We start from the raw sequence: 25,641 nt of genomic DNA on the forward strand, positions 1-25,641 counted from the left end.
TCAGTGTTTTCAAGGAATAGCAGCTGGAGGGAGGCTCCCAGAGAACCATGACAGAGGGTGCTTATCTAGAGCTTAAGGATGGAGATGCAGCACATGATAGGATTTGAGATAATCTAGCAACTCCACAGCTTGTTCTCGGTTTTGGTTTAGGGTTTGGGAGAAGAGGGAACAGGGAGATGGAGATTGTTCCTGAAGGAGATTAACTAGTAGAGTCCTTTCTTTCATATTTAGCATTTTGAGTGAATTGAGTAGATAACTGTTCATTCTTAATATTTCAAAAGACCTGAGAACCAGTGCCCTGACAGGTTAGAAATTTGACAAATTAGGTCTGAAGGCAGGTTAGAGGGAGTTCTGTTTCTTTTACTTAAGCTACTAGAGGATGGCCAGGGTGGTGTCTGGGTTGGGTGTCCAAGATGAGGGTGCACAGAGCAGAACTGGGAGGTGATTGTTACAAGCAACTAAATTCTGTGAACACAGCAGGTAACCATGTTGTCCAAGAAATGAAAGGGAGCCTATTTGTGCATTTTTTTAAACCTTAACATCTTTTCTTCTATTCCTGTTTCAGTTAATATTGCTATGTGAAAAAAACCATTCCACACTTAATGACATAAAAGAAAAACCACTTTATTATGCTTTTGGATTCTCTGGGTCAGGAATTTAGGCAGGAAACACTGGGGATGGTTTGTGTCTGCTTTCTAAAGCTTGGACCAAACTTTCTGGCATGCTGTAACAAGGGACCCTTTTCTCTAGCTTCTTAGCTCCCTTTGAGTTCTTACTGCAGCCTTCTCAAGGTTTTTAGACTTCTTACCTTCTCCTTCAGGGTCCCCTCCCACCCTTGCTGCAACACTTTGTCCCAACCAAGTGTGGTATGTTTTATGTATGTTATGTTATTTTGTTATGTTTTGTTATGATATTCATCTCATTTGCAAGCAGCAAAATCTGTTCCAGTTCCTACTACTATTGCCATGTGATATACTGTTACTATTACTATGTAATTGGCTTTCCCTCCCACCCCTAGAAATCAGTGATAGAAAAATAAAGAAAAAAGCCCCAAGTTACCTGAGGTGGGGGGAATTCAAAAGAGGGGAGATGACTGGTCCGTGAGGATAAGGTGGGTGAATTGGAGGCATGGCAGCTGCCCAGCACCAAGAGGTTATCCTCACAGCACAGCTGGCTTTTGTGGAGCTTCCACTGCCAGGCATGGTGTCCTCAGTTCCAGAGCAGGTAAACTGTGGTACTCTTGTTGGAGCCTGTGATCAAGTACTGTTCTGGTATAAAGATAGTGACATAAAATAAGAACTATTTTGTTATGCTCACAGGTTCTGTGGATCAAGATTTGGAAAGGGCAAATGGAGATGGCTTCTCACCGCTCTTGTCTCTGCTTGCAGCGTGAGCTGAGAAGACTCCAAGGCTGGAAGTTAATACATGGCTGGGAACTGGAGGTTTCTAAGGGCCCATTCACGTACATGTGCTGGCTGCTAGCTGGGACCTTATCTGGGGCTGTTGGTCATGACATCTAGACATGGACTTCCTCAGAGCATGGTGGCTGGAATCCAAGAGTCAGCATTCTACGAGAGAACCATAATGAAGCTGCATTGCTTTTGTGACCTTTCCTCAGAAGTCAGCTGGGGTCACTTCTGCTATCATTCCAAGCCAGCCTAGATTCAAGCAAAAGGGACATAGATACATCTCTAGATGGGAGGAGTTATCAAAGTCACATCATACAAAGCACAGATGATGTGGACAATATTGTTGACAATATTCAGAAAAATAATCTGCCACACTGTTACATAACAAAAGCAGTAAGATGACCAATTACAAATATAAAACATTCTGTAGTTACTGCTGATATGCCAAATCTTTACCTTAAAAAGCAAATAGCATAGGTATCAGAGGGTTAGAGACTATATCTGTGGAGATAAAGACAACTCTGTAAACCTGTTATGAGACTCTTAGACTCAGAACTTGGGAGCCCCAAAGTCAACATTCATTTTTTCTTGAACAATTCTTCTGGAATTATCTTATTCCTCCTGAAGTACGTATTTCATAAATATTCTTGTTTATGTAAATTTTCTCAATTTTGGTTTATCTGAAAATATTCTCACTACATTCTCATTCTTGAATGCCTGTTTTGCTGGGTGAACAATTCTAGGTTGATGTTCCTTCAGTACTTTGGAAATAATTTATCAGTAATTTGAAAACACTGTTTACCATCTTCTACCTTTAATTGCTACACTGAGGTATATCTCCTTTCAGTCTAATTATTTCTTTGTAGGTATTCTATCTCTGGTAGCTTTTAAGGAATTTTTGTCTTTGGTCTTCTGAAATTTCAGTATAATTTGTTGTAGTTTGGGTTCCTTTTGTATGTCCAATTTGAGATTCATGAGCTTGAATATGTATGTGAGTTCCTGTTTTTGAACAATTCTGGATAATTCTTACCTATTATCTCTTAGAATATTGCCTCTTCCCTAGTCAATCCATTCTGTATGTTCTTGGAATTTAATGATTTTTTTTTAGACATTATATCCCTAGCATTCTATCTTCCGTGTTTATTACATTCTCACCCATACTTCCCATCTCTTTATCTTTCTCATCTTCAATCTGGGTAATTTGTCTGTGTCTACTTTTCAGTTTTATTTTTTTCTTAAGTAATGTCTAAGTGATGTTTAATACTTCTACTTTGCTTTTTGTCAATGCTAATTTTGTATTTTATGTTAATTTAGATATTTTATTTTTTCCAAGTCAACTAGATTATTTTTTGGTAGTTTCTTATTCTTTGCTCATGTTTTCTACTCCCTCATTTATTTTTTAAAAACATTTAAGAGTGTGGTGAAACTCGTCAACCTCATCCCCATCCCCGTGTTTTGTTTCTACAGGGAAAAAATATTTAAGAAACATTTATTTTATATTCTTTATCCAACGACTTCAAAATCTAAAGCCTATCAGATCAAAGTCATTTATGCCTCGTTAGTAATGGGCTACTTGGGTTCCCAGAATTCAGTTTTGCAAGTCTGTGTGTTTTTGCATATGTGGCTTTGTCTGCTTGAAATGCTTGTCTCTCTCTTCCCTGTTCCTATGCTCTCTCAAATCCTTTTATATGTTACCTTTTTTACAGTCACAGTATTAATTGCTTACTCATTGCATTTATTAGGCCAATATGCTAAGTACTTTATATGTCTTACATCAATTTTTCTCAAACAATCCTATGAAGTAGGTATTGTTACTTCCATTTTCCAGATAAGGAAAATGAAGTTAAGGACTGTTAAGTAATTTGCTTAGTATTAGGCATCTGGTAAGTAGCACATCCAAGAATTTATAAACTTAGTTTGTGTAAGACTGAAGGTATTTTCTTGATTGCTGTAGGCACACATTCTTGGTCACTACACTTTCTTCTGAGGAGCTCCTTCCATCAGCCTCCACCCCCATCTCTACAACTAGGTTCAGAGACCCTCTGGTTCAGTGGTCTTAAATTTTAGGTGAATAAGACTCACTTGGAGGGCTTGTCAAAACAGACTGTTGGGTCCCAAACCCAGATTCTTATTTAGTAAATCTGTGGTGAGACCTAACAATTCAAATTTCTAGCAAGAGCCCAGTTCTTGCTAAAGCTGCTGGTCTGGGACCATACTTTGAGAACTATTGCTTTACTCTTTTCAATCTCTGCTTCCCAAGATAGGTTTAAAGGTCGTCAGTAGTTAAAGGTCTCAGGTTAATAGTTACAAGGAAACATTAAAGGGATTACATGTTACTTGGACTTGGTCTTAGATGCTAGACGGTAAAGAAAAACCACTCAGGCTTTCATTCTCCCCAGAACAAGGATGGCCCTACCTCCCACACGCAATCCAAAAAGAACACTAGTTTCCCCTACGGTATGGCGGCGAGTGGGGGAGCTGCAATGATTGATAAAATTAAGCTCTTAAGTGACCCTTCAATAAATGGTGGCTACTTTAATTTTCTGTCATCACATCGCTAGTCGCCCAACAGGCGATCAGATACAATCACATCCTGCGGGCTCACTACGGGGCCGGATGGGCAGAGACAGTCAATGGCTCCTGCGCAGCTCAGAACGAGGCTCCAGGTGGAGTCCACGCGGAATCTTTGCGGCCCGGGGAAAAGCCCCAAAGTAGTGGGCGGAGTCAAAGCCGCGCGTGGGCGTATGCTTCCGGCCACGCGGTCACGCGTCCACCCAATAGGGAAGCTTGACATCACCCCCGCTTCCTCACCCTGGCAACGGGCGGGTGACTACTTCCGGTGCTGTGAGGGCTCGGGCTGACGCGGGTGAGTGTCCCTCTTTCTCACGCTGTCCGCGCCGCTGCCGCAGCCGCGCCTGTGTTTGTCCGGGCCCCGCGCGCACGCTGGGACGTTCTCCCCGGGGCCGGCGCGGGCCACCGGCTAGATGCCCCTTGCCCGGGGGCGGTGCCGAAGGACGGGACCGGGATGTCCCTCTTGCCCTCGGTCGCGCGTGGGGCCCGCGCCGGCTCCCTTCCCAGCCCTGGTTCCAGTTTGGCGGCCTCATTCGTTTTCTAGGGAAGGGACTGCCTGTGTGTGGGGAGTCTTCGCTGTCCACCCACTTCGCAGTTACGGGCTGCGGGTCTCAGCGAGCCTGAGGCTCACAGAGACCCGAGGGTGTGCGCCCTAGTCATGCGTGGCTGACTGCGCCCAAACAGCCCTTGGTGTCAGAGATTTGGGTAGAGTCCCCTCAGGACGTTAGCATTTACTGCTCACGCGGCGGCGGCGGAGGAGGAGGAGGAAAAGACGAAGATGGAGAAGGAGCAACGGGAGAGGAGGGTGGAAAACAGTAGCTGGAGGCGCCCTGGGAAAGAACAGGGCATCATGTTTCCGGAAGGAGGGAATTCAGTTGCTCGACTGGCCTCTGTAGGGGAGGGGAATGAAAAATATTTTGAGGACCATGTGACTGAGATCGTTGAAAACTAAGCTAAGGAATTTTTATACACTCGGGAATTTAATGATTTCCTTTTTTATGTTAAATAAAGTCTTTCCCTTTATAAAAGGAGTGCATGCTCATTAAAGACTATCTGGAAAAATGCAGAAATATTAGAAGAGATCACCTACAGTTCCTCCATCCCAACATTTTGATCTCTTTCTAATTTTTATAGCATGTTCTTAACTTACATTCATAGCTTATGTCTGACATAACTTAAAAGCATAATTTTTGTTCATTGCATTCATTGCCCGGATAGATTTTCTTTGGGATAATGCTCATACTATAAAATCCACCAATTTAAAGTTTTAGTAGTTTTTAGTATGTTCATAAAGCTGTACACACTATCTAATGCCCAGAACATCATAATCACTCCCAAAAGAATCTGTATCCATTACAGTCACTCCCCAGTGGATCTCCTTTCCCTTTAATGCCCTAGACCATAGCAACCACTAATTTAGTTTCTGTGTATATGGGTTTTCCTATTCTGGACATTTCCTGTAAATGGAATTATGAAATACGTGGCCTTTTGTGTCTGCCTTCTTTCAGAATAATGTTTTCAAAGGTCATCTATGTTGTATCATCTGTCAGTACTTCATTCCTTTTATGGCTGACCATTATATGAATATGTCCCATTTTGTTTATCCATCATCAGTTGATGTACATTTTTTATTGTTTTCACTTTTTGAGTATTATGAATCATTCTGCTGTAAGTACAAGTTTTTGTGTGGACATGTATTTTCAGTTCTCTAGGATATAAATCTAGGAATGGAATGGAATGGATCATACAGTAACTCTAACTTTTTGATGAGCTGCCAGGTATGTTCCAAAGTAACCTGCACCAGCAGAATATGAGGGTTCAGAATGCTTCATATCCTTGCTAACACTTGTTATCTATCTTTTTGGTTATAGCCATGCTATTGGTTGTGAAATGGTATCTATTGTGGTTTTGATTTGCATTTATTTGCATATCCCTGATGGCTGATAATGTTGAGCATCTTTTTCTGTGCTTATTGGCCTTTTGTGTATCTTTGGAGAAATGTCAGTTCAATTCTTTTGTTCATTTTAAAACTGAATTTTAAAAAAATTATTGAAGTTCTGTGAATTGTTTTATGTGGTCTGGATCAAGTTCCTTAACAGATAATATGATTTGAAGTATTTTTTCCATTTTCTCCCATTTTGTAGGATTTCATTTTACTTTCTTGAATGGTGTCCTTTTAAGTACAAAAGTTTAAACTTTTGGTAAAGTCCAGTTTAATCTATATTTTGTTTAGTTGCTTGTGGTTTTGGTGTCATATTTACATATGACATTGCGAAATCTATTGCCAGGTTCAGGATCGTGAAGATTTGCCTGTTTTTTCCTAAGATTTAGGTCTTGATCTGTGTAGTTTTATGTATATATGCTATTCTGTGTATGTGTTAGGTTGGAGTCTAACTTCATTCTTTTGCATGTTGGCTGTCCAGTTTTCCCTGCACCATTTGTTGAAAAGATTGCCCTTTAATCATTGAATGGCCTTAGCACCCTTGTTAAAAAAATTGACCATAAATATATAGGTTATCATTTTCTTAATCATTTTTCTATGTTGGACATTTAGGATGCTCACAGATTTTTGTTTTTCTAAATCATCCTGTGTTAAACATAGCATAAAAGTATAAAACCTTTTCTGTATTTAAAGTTATTTTGCCAGAAAGTGTTCTCAGAAGTGGAATTACTAGGTCAAAGATGAAATAAGTATGTTTTGGAACTCAGTGAGTCATTAAACCTTCAGTCATGATGTTCAGAGCAATAAAATGCTTTATTCATCAATTTGCTGTAGCTTAAGGGCTGAATTTCTGTAAAAGTCTTTTGCTGTAAGATGGATAGATTCCATGACTTCCTCCTTCAACTGCTTCTAAAAGACTAAGTAAATCTAGAGCGAAAAACTTCAACACCAGGGGCAAACAGAACATGTGGTCACTTTCTAAGTAGTTTAAAGAAAAAAAATATTGTCATTAAGTGCAGTAAGAAAATAAAACATTCTGAGAAAGAGGATCAAGATGTAGACCTTAAATCAGTGCCATGAAAGTCCCTGGAGCAAAAACAATGTTTTATTCTGAGTTTCTCTCTGGCCTGACGATTGAGTTAATTTACATTCATCTTGGTCTCAGAGATGGCTGACTTAAATCTTCTCTTTTTGGTAGATAGTACCCAGTAAAAAAAATATCAAATACAAAAGGTTATTAGGAGAAAATCAAGTTTCCCTTTCATCCTAGCCCCACAGTCTCCCAGTTCTCCTTAGAGGTATTCATGATACTGTTACTTGTGTCTATATAGACTAGTTCATACATAGAGTATCCCTGGAATGATACATAAAATTATAACTTGTGAGACTCTTGATACTTACACATTTCTTTTCCAATGGTTACATCAGTTTATGGTGGCAGAACAGTGCCATTTTTATTTCATTTTTGTTTATATTTCTTTGGATATCCAGCTTATATTTCCTCTTTTTTTGTATTGCCTGCTCATGTCTTTTGGCATGTGAGCTGTCTTTTATGAGATTTATTTTGGCAATCTATTGTGGATGGTTGTTTTATGATAGCCTGGATTTGGGGTGAAAGTTAAAATGCTTTTGTAACATTTATGCTAAGAGGTATGTGAGCTGAACAAGGTCAAAGCAGTAGGAAAAAGGAAGTTAAATGTTTGAGGGAGAGATCTATAGGATTTGGAAACTGGGTGCAATCCAAGATGACTCCAAGGTAAATTAGAAAAGGATTGTGTTATTGAGAAAAATAAGGAGTAATGTGGAAAGAACTAGATTTCTGGGGAAAGATGAGGTTGTTGTGGGTAGGCTAAGAATGAGGAAGATCCAGGTTGAGCTATTCAGGACACTTGGTAGCTAGAACTTAACGAGACAAAATAGTTTAGTGGCGGTAGATGAAATTGCTGAAGGAGGCATTTGAGAATAGGCCATGGACAGGCTGTCTGGGAGTCACATAGATGGCCAGTGATGTGGTAGGTCAGTAGATTGGCATGCTTGCCAGGAAGAGTAGAGGATCTAAACAATCAAAAGGTTGCAAGCAGAAGATTAAGAAAAGGCCATTAAGTATGGTAACTTGGAAAAGATATATTTTATGGGAAAAGATAGAGTTTATGGGCAGTAGGAAATCTGTTTTCCAAACAGCTTTATTAAGATATAATTCACTTGCCGTGTAATTTATTCACTTGAAGTTTACAAGTCAGTGGTATTTATTATATTCAGAATAGTGCAGTTATCACTACAGTCAATTTTAGAACATTTTTATTGCCTCCAAAATAAACCCTGTCCCCATTAGCAGTCACTCTCCAATTCTCCTAATCTTCCCAGCCCTAGGCAACCACTAATCAGCTTTTTGTCTCTTCAGATTTGTCTACTCTGGATATTTCATATAAATGGGAATTCAGTATTTGGCCTTGTGCATCTGACTCATTGTTTTCAGAGTTCATGCATTCCTTTTTATGGCTAAGTAATATTCCATTGTATGGAACCACATTTTGTTTAACTGTCATCAGTTCATGGACATTTGAGTTGTTTCTACTTTTTGACTTTTATGAATAATTCTGCTATAAAAATCCATGTACAAGTTTTTTTTTTGGTATCATTAATCTACAATTACATGAGGAACATTATGTTTATCAGACTCCCCCTTCACCAAGTCACCCCGACATACCCCATTAGTCACTATGCATCAGCGTAGTAAGATGCTGTAGAATCACTACTTGTTTTCTCTGTGTTGCACAGCCCTCCCCGTGCCCCACCCCTACATTATACATGCTAATCGTAATGCCCCCTTTCTTTTCACCCCCCCCCCCCGTACTCCTCCCTTCCCACCCATCCTCCCCAGTCCCTTTCCCTTTGGTAACTGTTAGTCCATTCTTGAGTTCTGTGTTTCTGCTGCTGTTTTGTTCCTTCAGTTTTTGCTTTATTCTTATACTCCACATTTGAGTGAAATCATTTGGTACTTGTCTTTCTCCACCTGGCTTATTTCACTGAGCATGATACCCTCTAGCTCCATCCATGTTGTTGCAAATGGTAGGATTTGTTTTCTTCTTATGGCTGAATAATATTCCATTGTGTATATGTACCACATCTTCTTTTTTCATTCATCTACTGACTGACATTTAGGTTGCTTCCATTTCTTGGCTATTATAAATAGTGCTACGATAAACATAGGGGTGCATATGTCTTTTTCAAACTGGGCTGCTGCATTCTTAGGGTAAATTCCTAGAAGTGGAATTCCTGGGTCAAATGATATTTCTATTTTGAGCTTTTTGAGGAATCTCCATACTGCTTTCCACAATGGTTGAACTAATTTACATTCCCACCAGCAGTGTAGGAGGGTTCCCCTTTCTCCACAACCTCGCCAACATGTGGTGGTGTTTGTCTTTTGGATGGTGGAGATCCTTACTGGTATGAGGTGATATCTCATTGTGGGTTTAATTTGCATTTCTCTGATGACTAGCGATGTGGAACATCTTTTCATGTGTCTGTTGGCCATCCGAATTTCTACTTTAGATAACTGTCTATTCAGCTCCTCTGCCCATTTTTTAATTGGATTATTTGCTTTTTGTTTGTTGAGGTGTGTGAGCTCTTTATATATTTTGGATGTCAGCCTTTTATTGGATCTGTCATTTATGAATATATTCTCCCATACAAGCCTTTTATCAGATCTGTCATTTATGAATATATTCTCCCATACTGTAGGATACCTTTTTTTTCTATTGATGGTGTCCTTTGCTGTACAGAAGCTTTTTAGCTTGATATAGTCCTACTTGTTCATTTTTGCTTTTGTTTCCCTTGCCTGGGGAGATATGTTCATGAAGAAGTCACTCATGTTTATGTCAAAGAGATTTTTGCCTATGTTTTTTTCTAAGAGTTTTATGGTTTCATGACTTATATTCAGGTCTTTGATCCATTCTGAATTTACTTTTGTGTATGGGGTTAGACAGTGATCCAGTTTCATTCTCTTACATGTAGCTGTCCAGTTTTGCCAGCACCATCTGTTGAAGAGACTGTCATTTCCCCATTGTATGTCCATGGCTCCTTTATCATGTATTAATTGGTCATATATGTTTGGGTTAATGTTTGGAGTCTCTCTTGTGTTCCACTGGTCTGTGGCTCTGTTCTTGTGCCAGTACCAAATTGTCTTGATTACTGTGGCTTTGTGGTAGAGCTTGAAGTCGGGGAGCAAGATCCCCCTGCTTTATTCTTCCTTCTCAGATTGCTTTGGCTATTCGGGGTCTTTTGTGGTTCCATAAGAATTTTAGAACTATTTGTTTCAGTTCGTTGAAGAATGCTGTTGGTAATTTGATAGGGATTGCATTAAATCTGTAGATTGCTTTGGTCAGGATGGCCATTTTGACTATATTAATTCTTCCTAGCCAAGAGCATGGGATGAGTTTCCATTTGTTAGTGTTCTCTTTAATTTATCTTAAGAATGTCTTGTAGTTTTTGGGGTAGAGGTCTTTCACTTCCTTGGTTAGGTTTTTTCCTAGGCATTTAATTTTTTTTGATGCAATTGTGAATGGAATTGTGTTCCTGATATCTCTTTCTGCTAGCTCATTGTTAGTGTATTGGGAAGCCACAGATTTCTGTGTATTAATTTTGTATCCTGCAACTTTTCTGTATTCCGATATCAGTTCTAGTAATTTTGGAGTGGAGTCTTTAGGGTTTTTTACGTACAATATCATGTCATCTGCAAATAGTGACAGTTTGACTTCTTCTTTACCAATCTGGATACCTTGTATTTCTTTGTTTTGTCTAATTGCCGTGGCTAGGACCTCCAGTACTGTGTTGAATAACAGTGGGGAGAGTGGGTATCCCTGTCCTGTTCCCGATGTTAGAGGAAAAGCTTTCAGCCTCTCGCTGTTCAGTATGATGTTAGCTGTAGGTTTATCATATATTGCCTTTATTATGTTGAGGTAATTGCCCTCTATGCCCATTTTGTTGAGAGTTTTTATCATGAATGGATGTTGAATTTTGTTGAATGCTTTTTCAGCATCTATGGAGATGATCATGTGATTTTTGTCCTTTTTGTTTATGTGGTGGATGATGTTGGTGGATTTTTGAATGTTGTACCATCCTTATCCCTGAGATAAATCCCACTTGATCATGGTGTATGATCCTCTTGATGTACTTTTGAATTTGGTTTGCTAATATTTTGTTGAGTATTTTTGCATCTATGTTCATCAAGGATATTGGTCTGTAATTTTCTTTTTTGGTGGGGTCTTTGCCTGGTTTTGGTATTAAGGTGATGCTAGTTTCAGAGAATGAGTCTGGATGTATTCCCTCTTCTTCTATTTTTTGGAAAACTTTTAGGAGAATGGGTATTATGTCTTCTCTGTATGTCTGATAAAACTCCGCGATAAATCCATCTGGCCTTGGAGTTTTGCTCTTTAGTAGTTTTTTGATTACTGATTCAATTTCTTTGCTGGTAATTGGTCTGTTTAGATTTTGTGTTTCTTCCTTGGTCAGTCTTGGAAGGTTGTATTTTTCTAGGAAGTTGTCCATTTCTTCTAGGTTTTCCATCTTGTTAGCATACAGGTTTTCATAGTATTCTCTAATAATTCTTTGTTTTTCTGTGGGGTCCGTCATGATTTTTCCTTTCTAATTTCTGATTCTGTTGATGTGTGTAGATTCTCTTTTTCTATTTATAAGTCTGGCTAGGGGCTTATCTATTTTGTTTATTTTTTCAAAGAACCACCTCTTGGTTTCATTGATTTTTTTCTATTGTTTTATTCTTCTCAATTTTATTTATTTCTTCTCTCATCTTTATTATGTCCCTCCTTCTGCTGACTTTAGGCCTCATTTGTTCTTCTTTTTCCAACTTCGATAATTGTGTCTTAATACTATTCATTTGGGATTGTTCTTCTTTAAATATGCCTGGATTGCTATATACTTTCCTCTTAAGACTCCTTTCGCTGCATCCCACAGAAGTTGGGGCTTTGTGTTGTTGTTGTCTTTTGTTTCCATATATTGCTTGATCTCTATTTTGATTTGGTCATTGATCCTTTGATTATTTAGGAGCATGTTGTTAAGCCTCCATGTGTTTGTGAGCCTTTTTGCTTTCTTTGCACAATTTGTTTCTAGTTTTATACCTTTGTGGTCTGAGAAGTGGTTGGTATAAGTTCAATCTTTTTGAATTTACTGAGGCTCTTTTTGTGGCCTAGTATGTGGTCTATTCTGGAGAATGTTCCATGTGCACTTGAGAAGAATGTGTATCCTGTTGCTTTTGGGTGTAGAGTTCTATAGATGTCTATTAGGTCCGTCTGTTCTAGTGTGTTGTTCAGTGCCTCTGTGTCCTTACTTCTTTTCTGTCTGGTGGATCTATCCTTTGTTGTGAGTGGTGTGTTGAAGTCTCCTAAAATAAATGCATTGCATTCTATTTCGTCCTTTAGTTCTGTTAGTATTTGTTTCACATATGTTGGTGCTCCTATATTGGGTGCATATATATTTATAATGGTTATATCCTCTTGTTGGATTGACCTCTTTATCATTATGTAATGTCCTTTTTTATCTCTTGTGACTTTCTTTGTTTTGAAGTCTATTTTGTCTGATACTAGTACTGCAGCACCTGCTTTTTTTCTCCCTGTTGTTTGCATGAAATATCTTTTTCCATCCCTTGACTTTTAGTCTGTGCATGTCTTTGAATTTGAGGTGAGTCTCTTGTAAGCAGGATGTGGATGGGTCTTGCTTTTTTATCCCTTCTATCTCTCTGTGTCTTTTGATTGGTGCATTCAGTCCATTTACATTTAGGATGATTATTGAAAGATATGTACTTATTGCCATTGCAGGCTTTAGGGTCGTGGTTACCAAAGGTTCAAGGTTGGCTTCTTTACTATCTTACTGTCTACCTTAACTTGCTTATTAAGCTGTTATAACCCCAGTCTGATGATTATTTCTCTCCCTTCTTATTCCTCCTCCTCCATTCTTTATATGTTAGGTGTTTTATTTTGTGCTCTTTTGTGTTCCTTTGACTGCTTTTGTGGGTAGTTGATTTTATTTTTTGCCTTTAGTTAGTATTTGATTGTTCTGCTCTCTTTGCTGTGATTTTATTTGCTCTGGTGACATCTGTTTAGACCTAGGAGTGCTTCCATCTAGAGCAGTCCCTCTAAAAACCCTGTAGAGGTGGTTTGTGGCCAGTAAATTCCCTCAACTTTTGCTTGTCTGGGAATTGTTTAATCTCTCCTTCATATTTAAATGATAATCGTGCTGGATACAGTATCCTTGGTTCAAGGCCCTTCTGTTTCATTGCATTAGATATATCATGCCATTCTCTTCTGGCCTGTAAGGTTTCTGTTGAGATGTCTGATGATAACCTGATGGGTTTTCCTTTGTAGGTGACTTTTTTTCTGTCTCTGGCTGCCTTTAATACTCTGTCCTTGTCTTTGATCTTTGCCATTTTAATTATTATGTGTCTTGGTGTTGTCCTCTTTGGGTCTCTTGTGTTGGGTGTTCTGTGTGCTTCCGTGGTCTGAGAGGCTATTTCCTCCCCCGGTTTGGGGAAGTTTTCAGCAATTATTTCTTCAAAGACACTTTCTCTTTTTCTCTCTCTTCTTCTCCTGGTACCCCTATAATGTGAATATTGTTCCGTTTGGATTAGTCATACATTTCTCTTAATATTCTTAAATTCCTGAAGATCCTTTTATCTCTCTCTGTGTCAGCTTTTCTGCGTTCCTGTTCTCTGTTTTCTATTCCATTAATGGCCTCATGCACCTCATCCATTCTGCTTTTAAGTCCTTCCAGAGATTGTTTTATTTCTGTATTCTCCCTCCTTAGCTCTTGCATATTTCTCTGCAAGTCCATCAGCATGGTTATGACCTTTATTTTGAATTCTTTTTCAGGAAGATTGGTTAAACCTATCTCCCCAGATTCCCTCTCAGGTGAGGATGTCTGGGTTAGTCTTGGTCTGTATCCAATTCTTCTGCCTTTTTATGGCAATAGAGGTAGTTGTGTGCAGTTGGCATGTGTGTCAGCTGGGAGAACCAAGTCCCTTTCCACTTGCTCATGGCCTTTCTTTCCTGGGAGAACAGCGACCCCTAGCGGCTTGTGTTGGGCAACTGCTTGCAGATGGGGTCTCTGATTCTTGCCGGGCCGCTGTGGAGGGAGCGCCGGGCTGTTGCTGTGGGCGTGGCCGCTTTCAGGGTGCTGCTCTGCTATGGTGGTGCTTCGCTGGAGTGGGCACAGGTGGGAGGCTGTTTATTGCTGTGAGGGGCCTCCGAGGTGCGCTGCTGCTCAGGGGGTTAGTGCACCCCGGAGTTCCCCGGGATTCCCAGCTACTGGGCTAAGTGTCCTGGGATGCTTCCGTCCAGCGGTGAGGCTCCTGTCCCTTTAAGACTTTCAAAAAGCACTCGCTTTTCTTTTGTCCCAGGGGCACCGGCTGTGGGGACCCGCTCGCAGGTTTTACTGTCCCATTTCCCTAGTATCCAGCACACCACGTACTGTGTGTCTGCGCTCTGGTGCGGATGGCTAGGGTTGGGTATTTAGCAGTCCTGGGCTCCCTCTCCCTCCCTGCTCTGACTCCTCTCCTCCCGTCGGGGATGTGGGGTGTGGGGCGCTTGGGTCCCACCAGGCCGCTGCTTGTATCTTACCCCCTTCGTGAGGCACTGGGTTCTTGCAGGTGTAGGTGTAGCCTGGCTGTTGTCCTGTATCTTCTGGTCTCTCTTTTAGGAATAGTTGTATTTGTTGTATTTTCAAAAATATATATATGTTTTGGGAGGAGATTTCTGCTGTCCTATTCATGCTACCATCTTGACTTCTCTGCATAGCCCCATGTACAAGTTTTCGTGTTGATCTCTTTTCAGTTCTCATGGGTATATACCTAGGAGTGGAATTGTTGGGTCATGCTAATTTTATGTTTTTTTTTTTTTTTTGAGAGGGCATCTCTCATATTTATTGATCAAATGGTTGTTAACAACAATAAAATTCTGTATAGGGGACTCAATGCTCAATGCACAATCATTAATCCACCCCAAGCCTAATTCTCGTCAGTCTCCAATCTTCTGAAGCATAACGAACAAGTTCTTACATGGTGAACAAATTCTTACATAGTGAATAAGTTCTTACATGGTGAACAGTACATGGGCAGTCATCACAGAAACTTTCGGTTTTGATCACGCATTATGAACTATAAACAATCAGGTCAAATATGAATATTCGTTTGATTTTTATACTTGATTTATATGTAGATCCCACATTTCTCCCTTTATTATTATTATTATTATTATTATTTTTAATAAAATGCTGAAGTGGTAGGTAGATGCAAGATAAAGGTAGAAAACATAGTTTAGTGTTGTAAGAGAGCAAATGTAGATGATCAGGTGTGTGCCTGTAGACTATGTGTTAATCCAAGCTAGGCAAGGGCAATAAAACATCCACGGATGCAGAAGATTTCTCTCAAAACGGGGGGTGAGGTTCTAAGCCTCACCTCTGTTGATCCCCAATTTCTCACCTGATGGCCTCCCTGTGACTGTGCCTGTCTTAGGTTGTTCCTCCCATGTAATTTTATGTTTAACTTTTTAAGCAAGTGTTGCAGAGGATGGACAATTTGCCAATGTTTTTTTAGAAATAATAAAATGAATTTTAATATCATCACTGTTAGGAAACTGCCAAGTGTCCATATTCATAGAAATAAAGGCTTAATAAAATGACTTATAATATTGTCTTCTGTTCTGTAAAACCATAACATGCTTATCCGTCTCCTTTCATTGGAAACTTTTTGTGTTGAGTGTTATCTCAAAGCTTAGCTGAAGTGTACACATTTTTTTTGTGAATTGATGTATTGCTGTAAGTATGCTTCATCAGTTTCAAATAAAAATTTGTAGTCATTGCTACAAATGTGATAAAAATATCACTGGGATATTTTATGTTAATTTATGATCATGATTTATTTTTTACTCCTCAGTTTTAATTGTAGAGATAAAAGACTATAATAATTATTATTTTTTTTGTAATTTGGATTACCTGAAGTTTGTGCTGCCACAGAAGTTCAAGATCTAGAAAAACAAAAAGAAAAAAGACCTGTCAATATTGTTGATTGGTCATGTTTTTGTCTATTCCTTTCCTAGTTGGACTGTGTTAAGAATCTTCAGCACATGGCATTTCCCCTCATGCTGAAGTTTGTAAGTGGGATCTCATAGGCTTGCCCTATTTTGGAACTTGGACTTAGCCAGTTACTTCATGTTCCCATAAATGAACAAATGAGTAAAAATTTTTTTTATAAGTAATACATTCAGGTTTAAAATTGAAAAGTACAAAATGGTTAACAGTAGAATTTCCATCCTACCTTTGTCTGTCAGTCATCCAAATCTTCTGGTGACCATTAATATACTGTCTTTTAAGGCATATTCTTCTAGATTTGTATTTTGAATATATATAAATTTACTTTATTATTTTTTTCCCTTCCCTCAAAATACAGTACTGCATAGTTCTGTACCATGCCCTTTTTACTTACCAAAATATCTTCAAGATTGGTTATTCCATATTTGTATGTCAAGAACATCCTCATTTTTTCCAATGGCTGCTTTTTTAAAAAATCACTTTTATCAAGACATATTGTTGGCTCATATCTTTGCTATTACAGACAGTCCTTCAGCGTGCATTAATTTTGCCAAACTGCTCTTGTTGAACCAACTTACTCTGCCACCCGCAATATGTGAGAGCTCCTTTTTCTGTGTACCTTCAAAACATGATACTACCATACCTTTCTGACGTTTGCAATCCAAATTAAAAAATGGTATTTGAGTATAGTTTAATTTTGTAGCTTTCTATTGAGTAAGGGTTAGCATCTTTTGATCTGTTTAAACTATTAAAATTTTTCTGTAACCTAGGATTGCCCATTTGCCTTTCATTGTCTTTTTTTGTCATTTGTTGGAACTCTTTATTTATTAGGTAGGTCAGACCTCTAATGGGTTCTGAGTTAAACAAAAAAATGTTGGAATAGAAGTTGCTTCATTGCTAATTGAATCAAAAACATTCCAATAACCTTTGGGAGTTGGAGGCCAGTTTTACATTGGATAGCCTGTCTTCTTGAGTTCCTTTTCCAGTCCAGCAGAACTTTGGGGCCAGCATTTTTGGAGGAGTTTATTGAGATGACATGGTTTGCTAAATAAATTAATATCAGAGAGTCTCAATTTCAGGGACAGTAGATTGCTCAAGAAATAGCATATTCATCCACATTTTATTTTTCTCAGACAAGCTTGAAAAGCAGTGTGTTTGGATCTCTCATATACAATAAAGTGCCTATTACATCAAAAGTTATTCATTATAAAATGTAGATGGTCTAATTTTTTATTTTTTTGGGAAAAGGCATCTGATGACAGTGAGTCAGAGTAGCCTAACATTTAATAACCCATACTGGTTGGATGTGTTTTCACTTTAACTGAATCTCTTAATTTTCCAGCGTTTGAGTTTTCACTCATCCTGTGTTTGTGGGAATAGTGGGCCCAAGTGCATTTCTTGGCTGGGTCATATGACAGCCTGGATAGGTTGGCAGATGAGGCAGTAATCATTTGCGTTCTACTTTGTCAATGGACACATGAATAAATAGTAACCTATCTCAGAGAAGAACCAAAGTCAAATAAAGACAATGGAGGCATCTCCTTGTGAAGTCATTGGAAGGAAGAAAATTCCTCTTTAGGAAGACAGCCATTACCACAAAACAAAACAAAAACAGCCATTTTAATTCACTTTTGTTTAATCAGCATCAGCACTCTTTTGTAATCAGTTTTTTCTACAGTCATAAATATATATAAACATTTTAATGCAACAGCATATATGTATATGTTTTTTGATTCAAAACTGTTTGTCTTTTAAATGAAATGTTATATAATAAAAAGTAAATGGACTCTTTTTAACCAGGAATTAAGGAAAGTTAGAATACCATATTATGTAGTGCTTCCCAGACTATGTCTGGTGTAAAAGATGATGTTTTAAAAATTTTGGATCCATTGTTGACTATTTTTTTGGTAAAATGTAACCCTCCCCACCCCACTCAAAACCTCAAAAAAAATTGAAATAAATTGTGAATGAAAGATAAAAGTAAAAGGTTTAATTTTTGTAATATTTAGCAGATAAAATTGTTTCAAATTTGTAATTATAAACAAAACAGAGAAAAGAATTGTGAAAACTGCATTGTTTATTAAAACATGCATTTAAAGCAATTAATACATTAATAAAATAATAAGCTCTTACAGACTGGTAACAAACGCTGAGTAACACTGCTTTTTTGGAGTAGATAGCAAAGTTGCTCTTTATGTTACTATTTATGTTTTATAGTGGAAGAGGAAAACTTATGCCCCAGCCATTTCTCATTTTAGAATAAGGTAGATTTTTATCTAACAGTGTGAAACTAGGTGTTTAATTTCAACTGCCTGACTCTTGGATTTTCTTTAAATCTCTGTGTGTTGATTTTTAAATGGTCTATATTTCCCTAATCTGAAATGTATTCTGCCATCATTATTACTAAGCCAAGATTGTTAGAAGCTTGTGAGCTTCTGAGAAAAATTAGAAACTTTGTGGCATAGATTTGCTTGTAATTTGTTTTATTAAATATTATATCTTATTTATCTGCTGAGAATTCCAGAAATAATGGTTTTCATGAAAATTAACAAGTGTTTGCACAAGTGTTATTTTAATTTCTTGGTTTTCTCATATAATTTGTTAGCATTTGTGCTTTACAGCTGAGCTGTGGGACATTAAACTGTTTTTCTTTAGAGGTTCTTCATAGACAGGTGTGAATCTATATGTTGCTTCATTTCTTTAAGCAGCAATCCATAGATATTATATGTTCTCACAGACACAAAAAATTGTAATCATGTGAGATGATGGATGTGTTAAGTAATCTTATTTTGGTGGTCATTTTACGGTATATATATGTACCAAATCATTATGTTTTACATCTTAAATTTACACAATGTTGTATGTCAATTATATTTCAGTAAAGCAGGGGAAAAAGTAAGCAGCAGTCAAGGCTGTAAATCAAGGCTTAGTGATGATACCAGCACTACCTTTGATTCTAGAATGTCCCAGAGATTATTAGTATTTGGTTTGGAGGGATTGGAAAGTGATATTTAAGTTATATTGAGTTTTTCTTCAGTGTAGCTAAAATGAAAGATAAAATTTTATTGGACTCAGTATAGTCTTTTTACAACAGTTCTTGTGTATATATGACTTGAAGCAGGTACTGCCAGTGGACAGTGAGATTTAAATTCTAACCTTTTAATATTCTTTGTACTATCCAGTTGAATAACTTTAGAATTAGGTTTTTTTGAAAGTTATCTTTGCATGAATTTGTACAAGTTATGTGTGCATTAGTGGAAAGAAATGTATATCATCTTTAACTGTTTTCCTTTAGGGTAATTCCTCTGCTGTAATTACTTTTGGATGGAAGTATGCACTTTTCCCAATAGAAGATGGTAATCTTGGAGAATGACAATGGAGAAGGGGATGAGTTCTGGAGAAGGGCAACCTTCCAGATCATCTCAGGTTTCGGCTGTTAAAATAACAGTCACAGAGTTGGAAACAAAGCAGTCCCATAAAGAGAAGCGAGGGGGCTTTGTGTTGGTGCATGCAGGTAAGCTCTAAGTGGCTGTCAGAAGATTAAAATATTGTTGATTTTTTTTTTCTTACCTTTAAGTACACTGAGAATTGAATTTCACATCTGGAGGAGGCAAACTGCCAGAGAGGAGTTGGAACCAAAGAGACTGACAGTAATAGAGTGAGGGCCTCCCCTGTTCCCCTCTTGGAAGATCTTATCGTGATGGCTCTTCTTAGGTCTTTTCCAACCCCCTCCCCTAGTATCGACTTTTACCCCAAATAATAGCTATTTAGGTAGTGTTAAAACCGGACAAAGTAATTTTTAAACTCTGGTTTGTATTTTTAAAAATTATGCTGCTGAAAATAATTACACAGTCTTAGATCTAGTTTGCTGACTTAATATTTTAAATGAGGAATTCTGAAACCAGAGGGATTAAGTGACTTCAGACACATAGCTAGTTCATGTGAGAGCCAGATCAAGAAACACTGAATGGACCCTTAGGTCTCAGACTGTCGCTTTTGGCAATACATCAACCTGTAATCTCGACTCTGGAGGCCCTTGAGGACAGACACAGTGGTGTTCAGCCCTGGGGTCCCCATTGTTGAAGGGCCTTGAGTTTCAGCGCAGCTCAGCTCAGATCTGCTGGGCAGGCTTTTTTTCTCTTTAGTCATTTTCATTTGCCTGCATTCCTTCATAACCTCTGTGAAGGGAGAAAGAATGTCTTGGGTCTCCTTTAACTTTCCTCAGACAGTTGAGCAGGTTGGGAGCAAGGTTAGTTTTGATATGGAGTGAGGAGTGGAATTGTTTCTTCTTGTCAAACTGGTGTGCTGCTTGCTCATTGACCTTTGGCTATATCTAGGCTGGCAACTTAGGAAGTCTTACAGAATCTATTCCATAGGAATCTAAAAAGCACAGGTTCAGTTTCCTCTTCTTTCAAATGATTTTACAAAGAAATAAGGTAAATTTATAGGAATAACCAAGTTAGAAGTAAACTTGGGACCAGAACTCCTGCTTTTAGACTTAGTCCAGTGTTCTTTCTACACCATGTTGATGGTGTGTCTTTCATAGTACCCAGTGAGTGATTTTATGAAGAATGAGTATTTGAAAAATGTATGAGGTTTGAAATTTGTAACAAGCAACAACATGGAGCTTTTGATTAGTTGGAAAGAGTTGCTTTCTGTAAGTATCATGGTGGTATCCATCCTCTCTCAGGCACACACTAGATGGTAAAGGCTCTTAGATAAGTTGGTGCTGGGGCCAGCAGTAATAAGAGGAAATCTGTAATGGCAAGAAATTGTATGAATTAGGGTCACTTGCTCCTTCTAAATTATTATAAGGTCAACTGGAGTGATTAATCATGCAGAAGTATTTATCTTGCACATTTAAGGGACAAAATTTCAATTCCTCACGCAGCGTGGAGCTTTCAAAGCTTTTTTTCTAGCACTAGAGGAGACTTGCCTAAATTTTAGTCATTGAGATAGATTCTTGATTTTTCCCAGATCTGTATATTATCTCTACTGTTTAGTTAATATTACAAAAAAAACCACTTTTTTTATCTTAAAATTTTAAAGATGAAACATACCTCTATTTAAGTGGAATGTATCACTTGCATGAGGAGAAAATAACTTTAAGCACAGTGCAACAAAGGAATGTAATTAAATTTTAGCTAGATCCTGTTGCATGTCAGTGGCTTTGATACTGGGCCTACCTTTCCTTTGTTAAATGGAGATAGCAAATATTAACCAGGTATTAAAGATATGTGGGTTGTGTAGAGACCTTCCCCATTCTTAACGGATTTATATGTTAATCCACTTAATGCGGTCATTCATACACTAAAGTTATCTGGTTAGCAAATGGTGTCCCATGCTTTGGGAAACATTGCTCAAAGAGCAGAGCCCCTAGGTCAGATATGACAGACTTGGAGTCACCTTTTTGAAAACCATGAAGAGGTCTGTTAAATGTTGGCACAAGCTCTATGAAGCAGAGTTCTCTTGAGAAATAGGATTAGAATTTGGATGATTATGGATTCCTGTTAATTGGGCATCTTTTCTCCTTTTCTGGGTTCCTAACCATAGCTTCATGGACCAGTTTTTTCTCAGGCTTGAGGAAATGTTGGTTAAGTTTGAGTCAGTCTGCAGAGCCACATGAAGAGCCGTGAGGCTTGGAGATGTAGTTCTTAACCTTCCTTATGTTAGACCCCTGTGGGGCCCTGGATGGGGGGATGGTGGTTCTAAACTCTTCTCCTTGCTTAGAAGCCCAATCAAGAGAGTTTAAGGACTCTTGTCTTGCTTTCTTCCTTAGTTAGGTGATTTTTAAATCCCTAACTAGGCAAGTATTAATCCTTTAGGGAAACATTTCAGAGCCATTCTCTTGAGAAAGCTTTTGGGTGTTTAATTGAGAGTCAGGGACCACCAGGATTTTTAATAGGCAGTCATGTATGTGCCATCACTGAGATTCCAGAGACACCCTGAGCTACATTCCGAGGGTGAAGGGATGCAATGTTTGTAGGAATGGTGGTATTGGTGGTGGTTGTGGACAGGTGGGATGTGACGCCCCTCAACTGCAAACATCACTTAGAAACTACCTAGTTTCCTGAAGTTACTCTTGAGAATTCTGGATTCTGAACAGTAATTTCCCAAATGGCAGGGGCTTTCTAAAGTTCAATAGAGAGGAACACTGTCCCTGACACCGTCTGGGTTATCAACTTCAGACTTGATTTTTAAAACTCCATACAGTTAGGACAGTAGTTTCATTGTCGCTAGGAGGGCATCAGTTTGTATAAAGTAATATTGGCAAGGTTTCAGGTATTTTAATGAGAGCTAACAATTGTTTGTTTTTTTTGCCTCTACAGGTGCAGGTTACCATTCTGAATCCAAAGCCAAGGAATATAAACATGTGTGCAAAAGAGCTTGTCAGAAGGTAGGAATAGAATGTATATGATCAAAACATTTCAGTTTTGACTATAAAGCAGCTTTACCTTGAAATTCAAATTTTTAAGATTTAATTTATAAGACCTTGGTTTGGACAAAATTATTTTTTTCCCCATATTTGTGAGGGTCTTTTTTTGTTTTGTTATGTGTTTTTTGTTTTCTAAATAATGCTTAGATCTTTTCCTTCCTTTCCCAGATTAAAATCTGTATTTTTGTAATTGTGGGCACATAATCATATATCTTTTAATCTTTGCAAAGGCATTGAACTCTCTAAGAAGGGATAGGGAAAATAGCTCAAAGGCAGCCAATGTGTCTTTCTATGAAGGGAAGAAAAAATAATAAAAAATGAAAATGTGCGCTTTTCTCAGGGAGGGTATGCTGTACTTTCTCCTCCTATTTTTCACCACGTAGTATGTATCATAGCAAATTCATTGTCATCTATTTAACTTTGCCCTTGTACTCAGCTATGCTTTTTTTCTTTTTGGTTTTGAGGTTTTGCTAAATTGTTGAATACTTAATGTGGAGGCAGAAATGGACTCAGAAGAAATATTGTTTGTTTTATTTTGATCTTGTCTGTATACTCTTGAAAGTAAACCTGCCATTATTTTTTGTGCAAACACAGTGTTAATTGGATATTGTATGTCAAGTAAATATGGCTCTCTCTCAACTTCTCTCATTTGTATTCACATACCATATAAAAGAAAGATTATACTTTATTAAAGGTCCAAGCTTTTTATTATGAATGAAATCCTATAAATAAGTAAAAATATTATTTATAGGGATTTTGTTTTATTTTTTAATTATAAAGTTGAAAGTTCTCTAAGCTATTTTATATTTCTTATCTTATTTTTCAAAATGTGAAATCTTTTCATTACCTGATAAGAAATGTTTTACTTTTATAGAACTGTAGTTCTGGAAGTCTAATGCATTTGGAGTGTATAATCAGTCTCAATTTATATAATAAATGAGCTTTTAAAAAATTTAATTAGCAATACAATTCTTAGTTTTTGAGCTCTCTCTTTATTGGAGCTTCAATCATTCACTTTTCCTTCTCTTTTTCCTGTCTTAATATATACTTAACAAAGCAAGAATATTTTTCAGAACTTTATTCTCTCTAGTTGCCATTACAAAACAATATGCTGTTTATCTTAATAGAAAATACTATTATATGGTAGTCCCCCCCCTTATCAGCAGGGGGTATGATAAGATTCCCCCCAGTTCAACTTCCAGTAGATATCTGAAACTGCATGTAGTACTGAACTCTATATATACTGTGGTTTTTCCTTTACATACATACCTATGATAAAGTTTAATTTATAAATTAGGCACAGTGAGAGAGTAACAAGAATAATAGAACAGTTATAACAATATACTGTAATAAAAGTTATGTGGATGTGGTCTCTTACTCTCAGAATATTGTACTGTTCTCCCCCTTCTTGTGATGATGTGAGATGATAAAATATGTGGTGAGATGAAGTGAGGTGAATGACACAGGCTTTGTGATACAGGTTAGGCTACTGTTGACCTTTTGATGATTATCAGAAAGTGGATCTTCTGTTTCTGGACTGTGGTTGACTATGGGTAACTGAAACCTTGAAAGAGAGACTGTGGATAAGGGGGGGACTACTGTAGCATCAAAAATGTTTTTGTCACATGCATGTGTCCATCTAAAGGTTTTGAAATGCCTCTGTGACTAGTTTTTATAGTTAGGGGTGGGGAGAGTAGTAACAGTGGGAAAAGATAATTATTAGCTGAGTTTGAGATTCAGTTATGAATTGTCAGGATATTTAATTGAAACTTAATTCATCTAATTTTTATAGCTATTTTGAATTGCCTTGTGATAAATGAAGTCATTTCACTCACTAAATTTCCTTGCACTTTGCATTTAGTGACTAGATTTTATTCTTTGTCTTTATTTGAATAATAAGTGAGCTATATCCTGTATATAAACACCTGCTTGTTTTAAATCTAAGTAGGTTTGTCTTGAAATATGGAATGGAACTAGTGATTAATTTTTATTAACTCTAAATGTCTCCTGCACTTCTTTAAGCCTTTGGAAAGTTTCTGGGCGTATTTGAGAAGTGGTTTTATAACGAATAATCCCTTCCCTTGGTTTCTTAGGCAATAGAAAAACTACAGGCTGGCGCACTTGCAACAGATGCGGTGACTGCAGCGCTGGTGGAACTTGAGGTATTGCTTTTCTTTGTTGATGTTTTATCTGAAATATTTGTGAGTTTATGCTTGTTATTCGTAAGAGACATGAAACTGTTGAGTTAGTCAGTCATCAGTTATAAGACCTGTGTTTCCCAACAGTATTAACAAAGTATGAAGAGGCTGCAATAGTGTTAGTTTTCACTGGAGACTTCTCTGAGCAATTGCAAAGTTGGCCAACCCACCCCCTCAGTTTCGTGAGATTCATGAATACAAAAGTTACTGACGATTGGATGCTTACATTTCCTCAACATTTTCAGTAGGGAAATTCCTGAGCTTAATTCTCCCCAAAGGTAATCTATGTTGAATTGCTTAGAACACCAAAAATAACAGCTGTCTAGCAGTGTCTAAGGTGGAAGGGGAAGTCTCCTCGCAAACCTGTAGATAAATACCTGAAGCTGTACTCTGCCAAGTGTGTCTTATCCAGGATGATTGGTGGGATTGGTCTCCAGTTAACTGCAGACATTGAGGAATTCAGTGGGGAGGCTTGTAAATTCACTGTCATTTTTTGTACTCCACAGTGAGGGTCTCTCACTTCTCTTAATCTGGAACCTCCAGGATGAGTTTGTCTTGGGGCTATTGAGGCCTTCAAAAAACTGACTTCTGTTGCTCAAGAAGATAGATTGTTTCAGTCAGTCTAAAGGCTTATACTGAACAAATAGTTTTCTGGTTGAGAAGACTACTAAAGGTATCATGTAAGACACGAAGATAAAACAGTGATGAGTCTGATGGGGGAGGTAATAGAGTAAATATCCCCAAGTTGACTGGATTGTGGCCCTGGTGTTTAGGCTCTATTATCAGGGCATCCACCCTGTCATGCCAGGCCTTGCTTTTACCTGTGAAAATTGCCCAAGAGTTTACCAAAAGTATGAGCCATATTTTTGCATATTCCCCTGCTTAATTGTAGAGTTACACTTTTGATCAAGCTCTGTTGATTTTAATCTTTCTTGTTAAGGCCCTTAGCTTGGTCTAGTATGGTTGAGGAAGGTAAACGTATGTGATGGC

The 25,641-nt window shown here is 37.9% G+C and overlaps 1 protein-coding gene and 1 long non-coding RNA gene across 6 annotated transcripts in view; one reads left to right on the forward strand and one right to left on the reverse strand.

Moving 5' to 3' along the window:
* Positions 1 to 603: 603 nt before the first annotated feature.
* Positions 604 to 4,063, reverse strand: LOC118915836 (uncharacterized). Its single transcript, XR_005026208.2, has 2 exons — positions 3,923 to 4,063; positions 604 to 1,568 (listed from the first exon to the last, which is right to left on the reverse strand). It is a non-coding gene; the product is annotated as an uncharacterized LOC118915836 (long non-coding RNA).
* A 158-nt stretch (positions 4,064 to 4,221) lies between these two features.
* TASP1 (taspase 1) overlaps positions 4,222 to 25,641 on the forward strand; it is a 307,406-nt gene continuing 285,986 nt past the window's right edge. Inside the window, exons 1-4 of one of the 5 annotated variants that reach the window (XR_005026207.2) lie at positions 4,222 to 4,275; positions 19,313 to 19,531; positions 22,347 to 22,414; positions 24,547 to 24,615. Coding sequence is in view for 1 of the 5 variants with exons in the window: in XM_036892166.2 (XP_036748061.1) it covers positions 19,387 to 19,531; positions 22,347 to 22,414; positions 24,547 to 24,615 (282 nt within the window). In the remaining 4 variants the exon portion in view is untranslated. Of the gene's footprint in view, positions 4,276 to 19,312; positions 19,532 to 22,343; positions 22,415 to 24,546; positions 24,616 to 24,782; positions 24,930 to 25,641 lie in introns of those variants that run through there. The other 4 variants (XM_036892166.2, XM_036892168.2, XM_057502717.1 and 1 more) reach the window with 4 other exon arrangements.

This window comes from Manis pentadactyla, chromosome 5, assembly GCF_030020395.1.
Source record: "Manis pentadactyla isolate mManPen7 chromosome 5, mManPen7.hap1, whole genome shotgun sequence".
NCBI lineage: Eukaryota > Metazoa > Chordata > Mammalia > Pholidota > Manidae > Manis > Manis pentadactyla.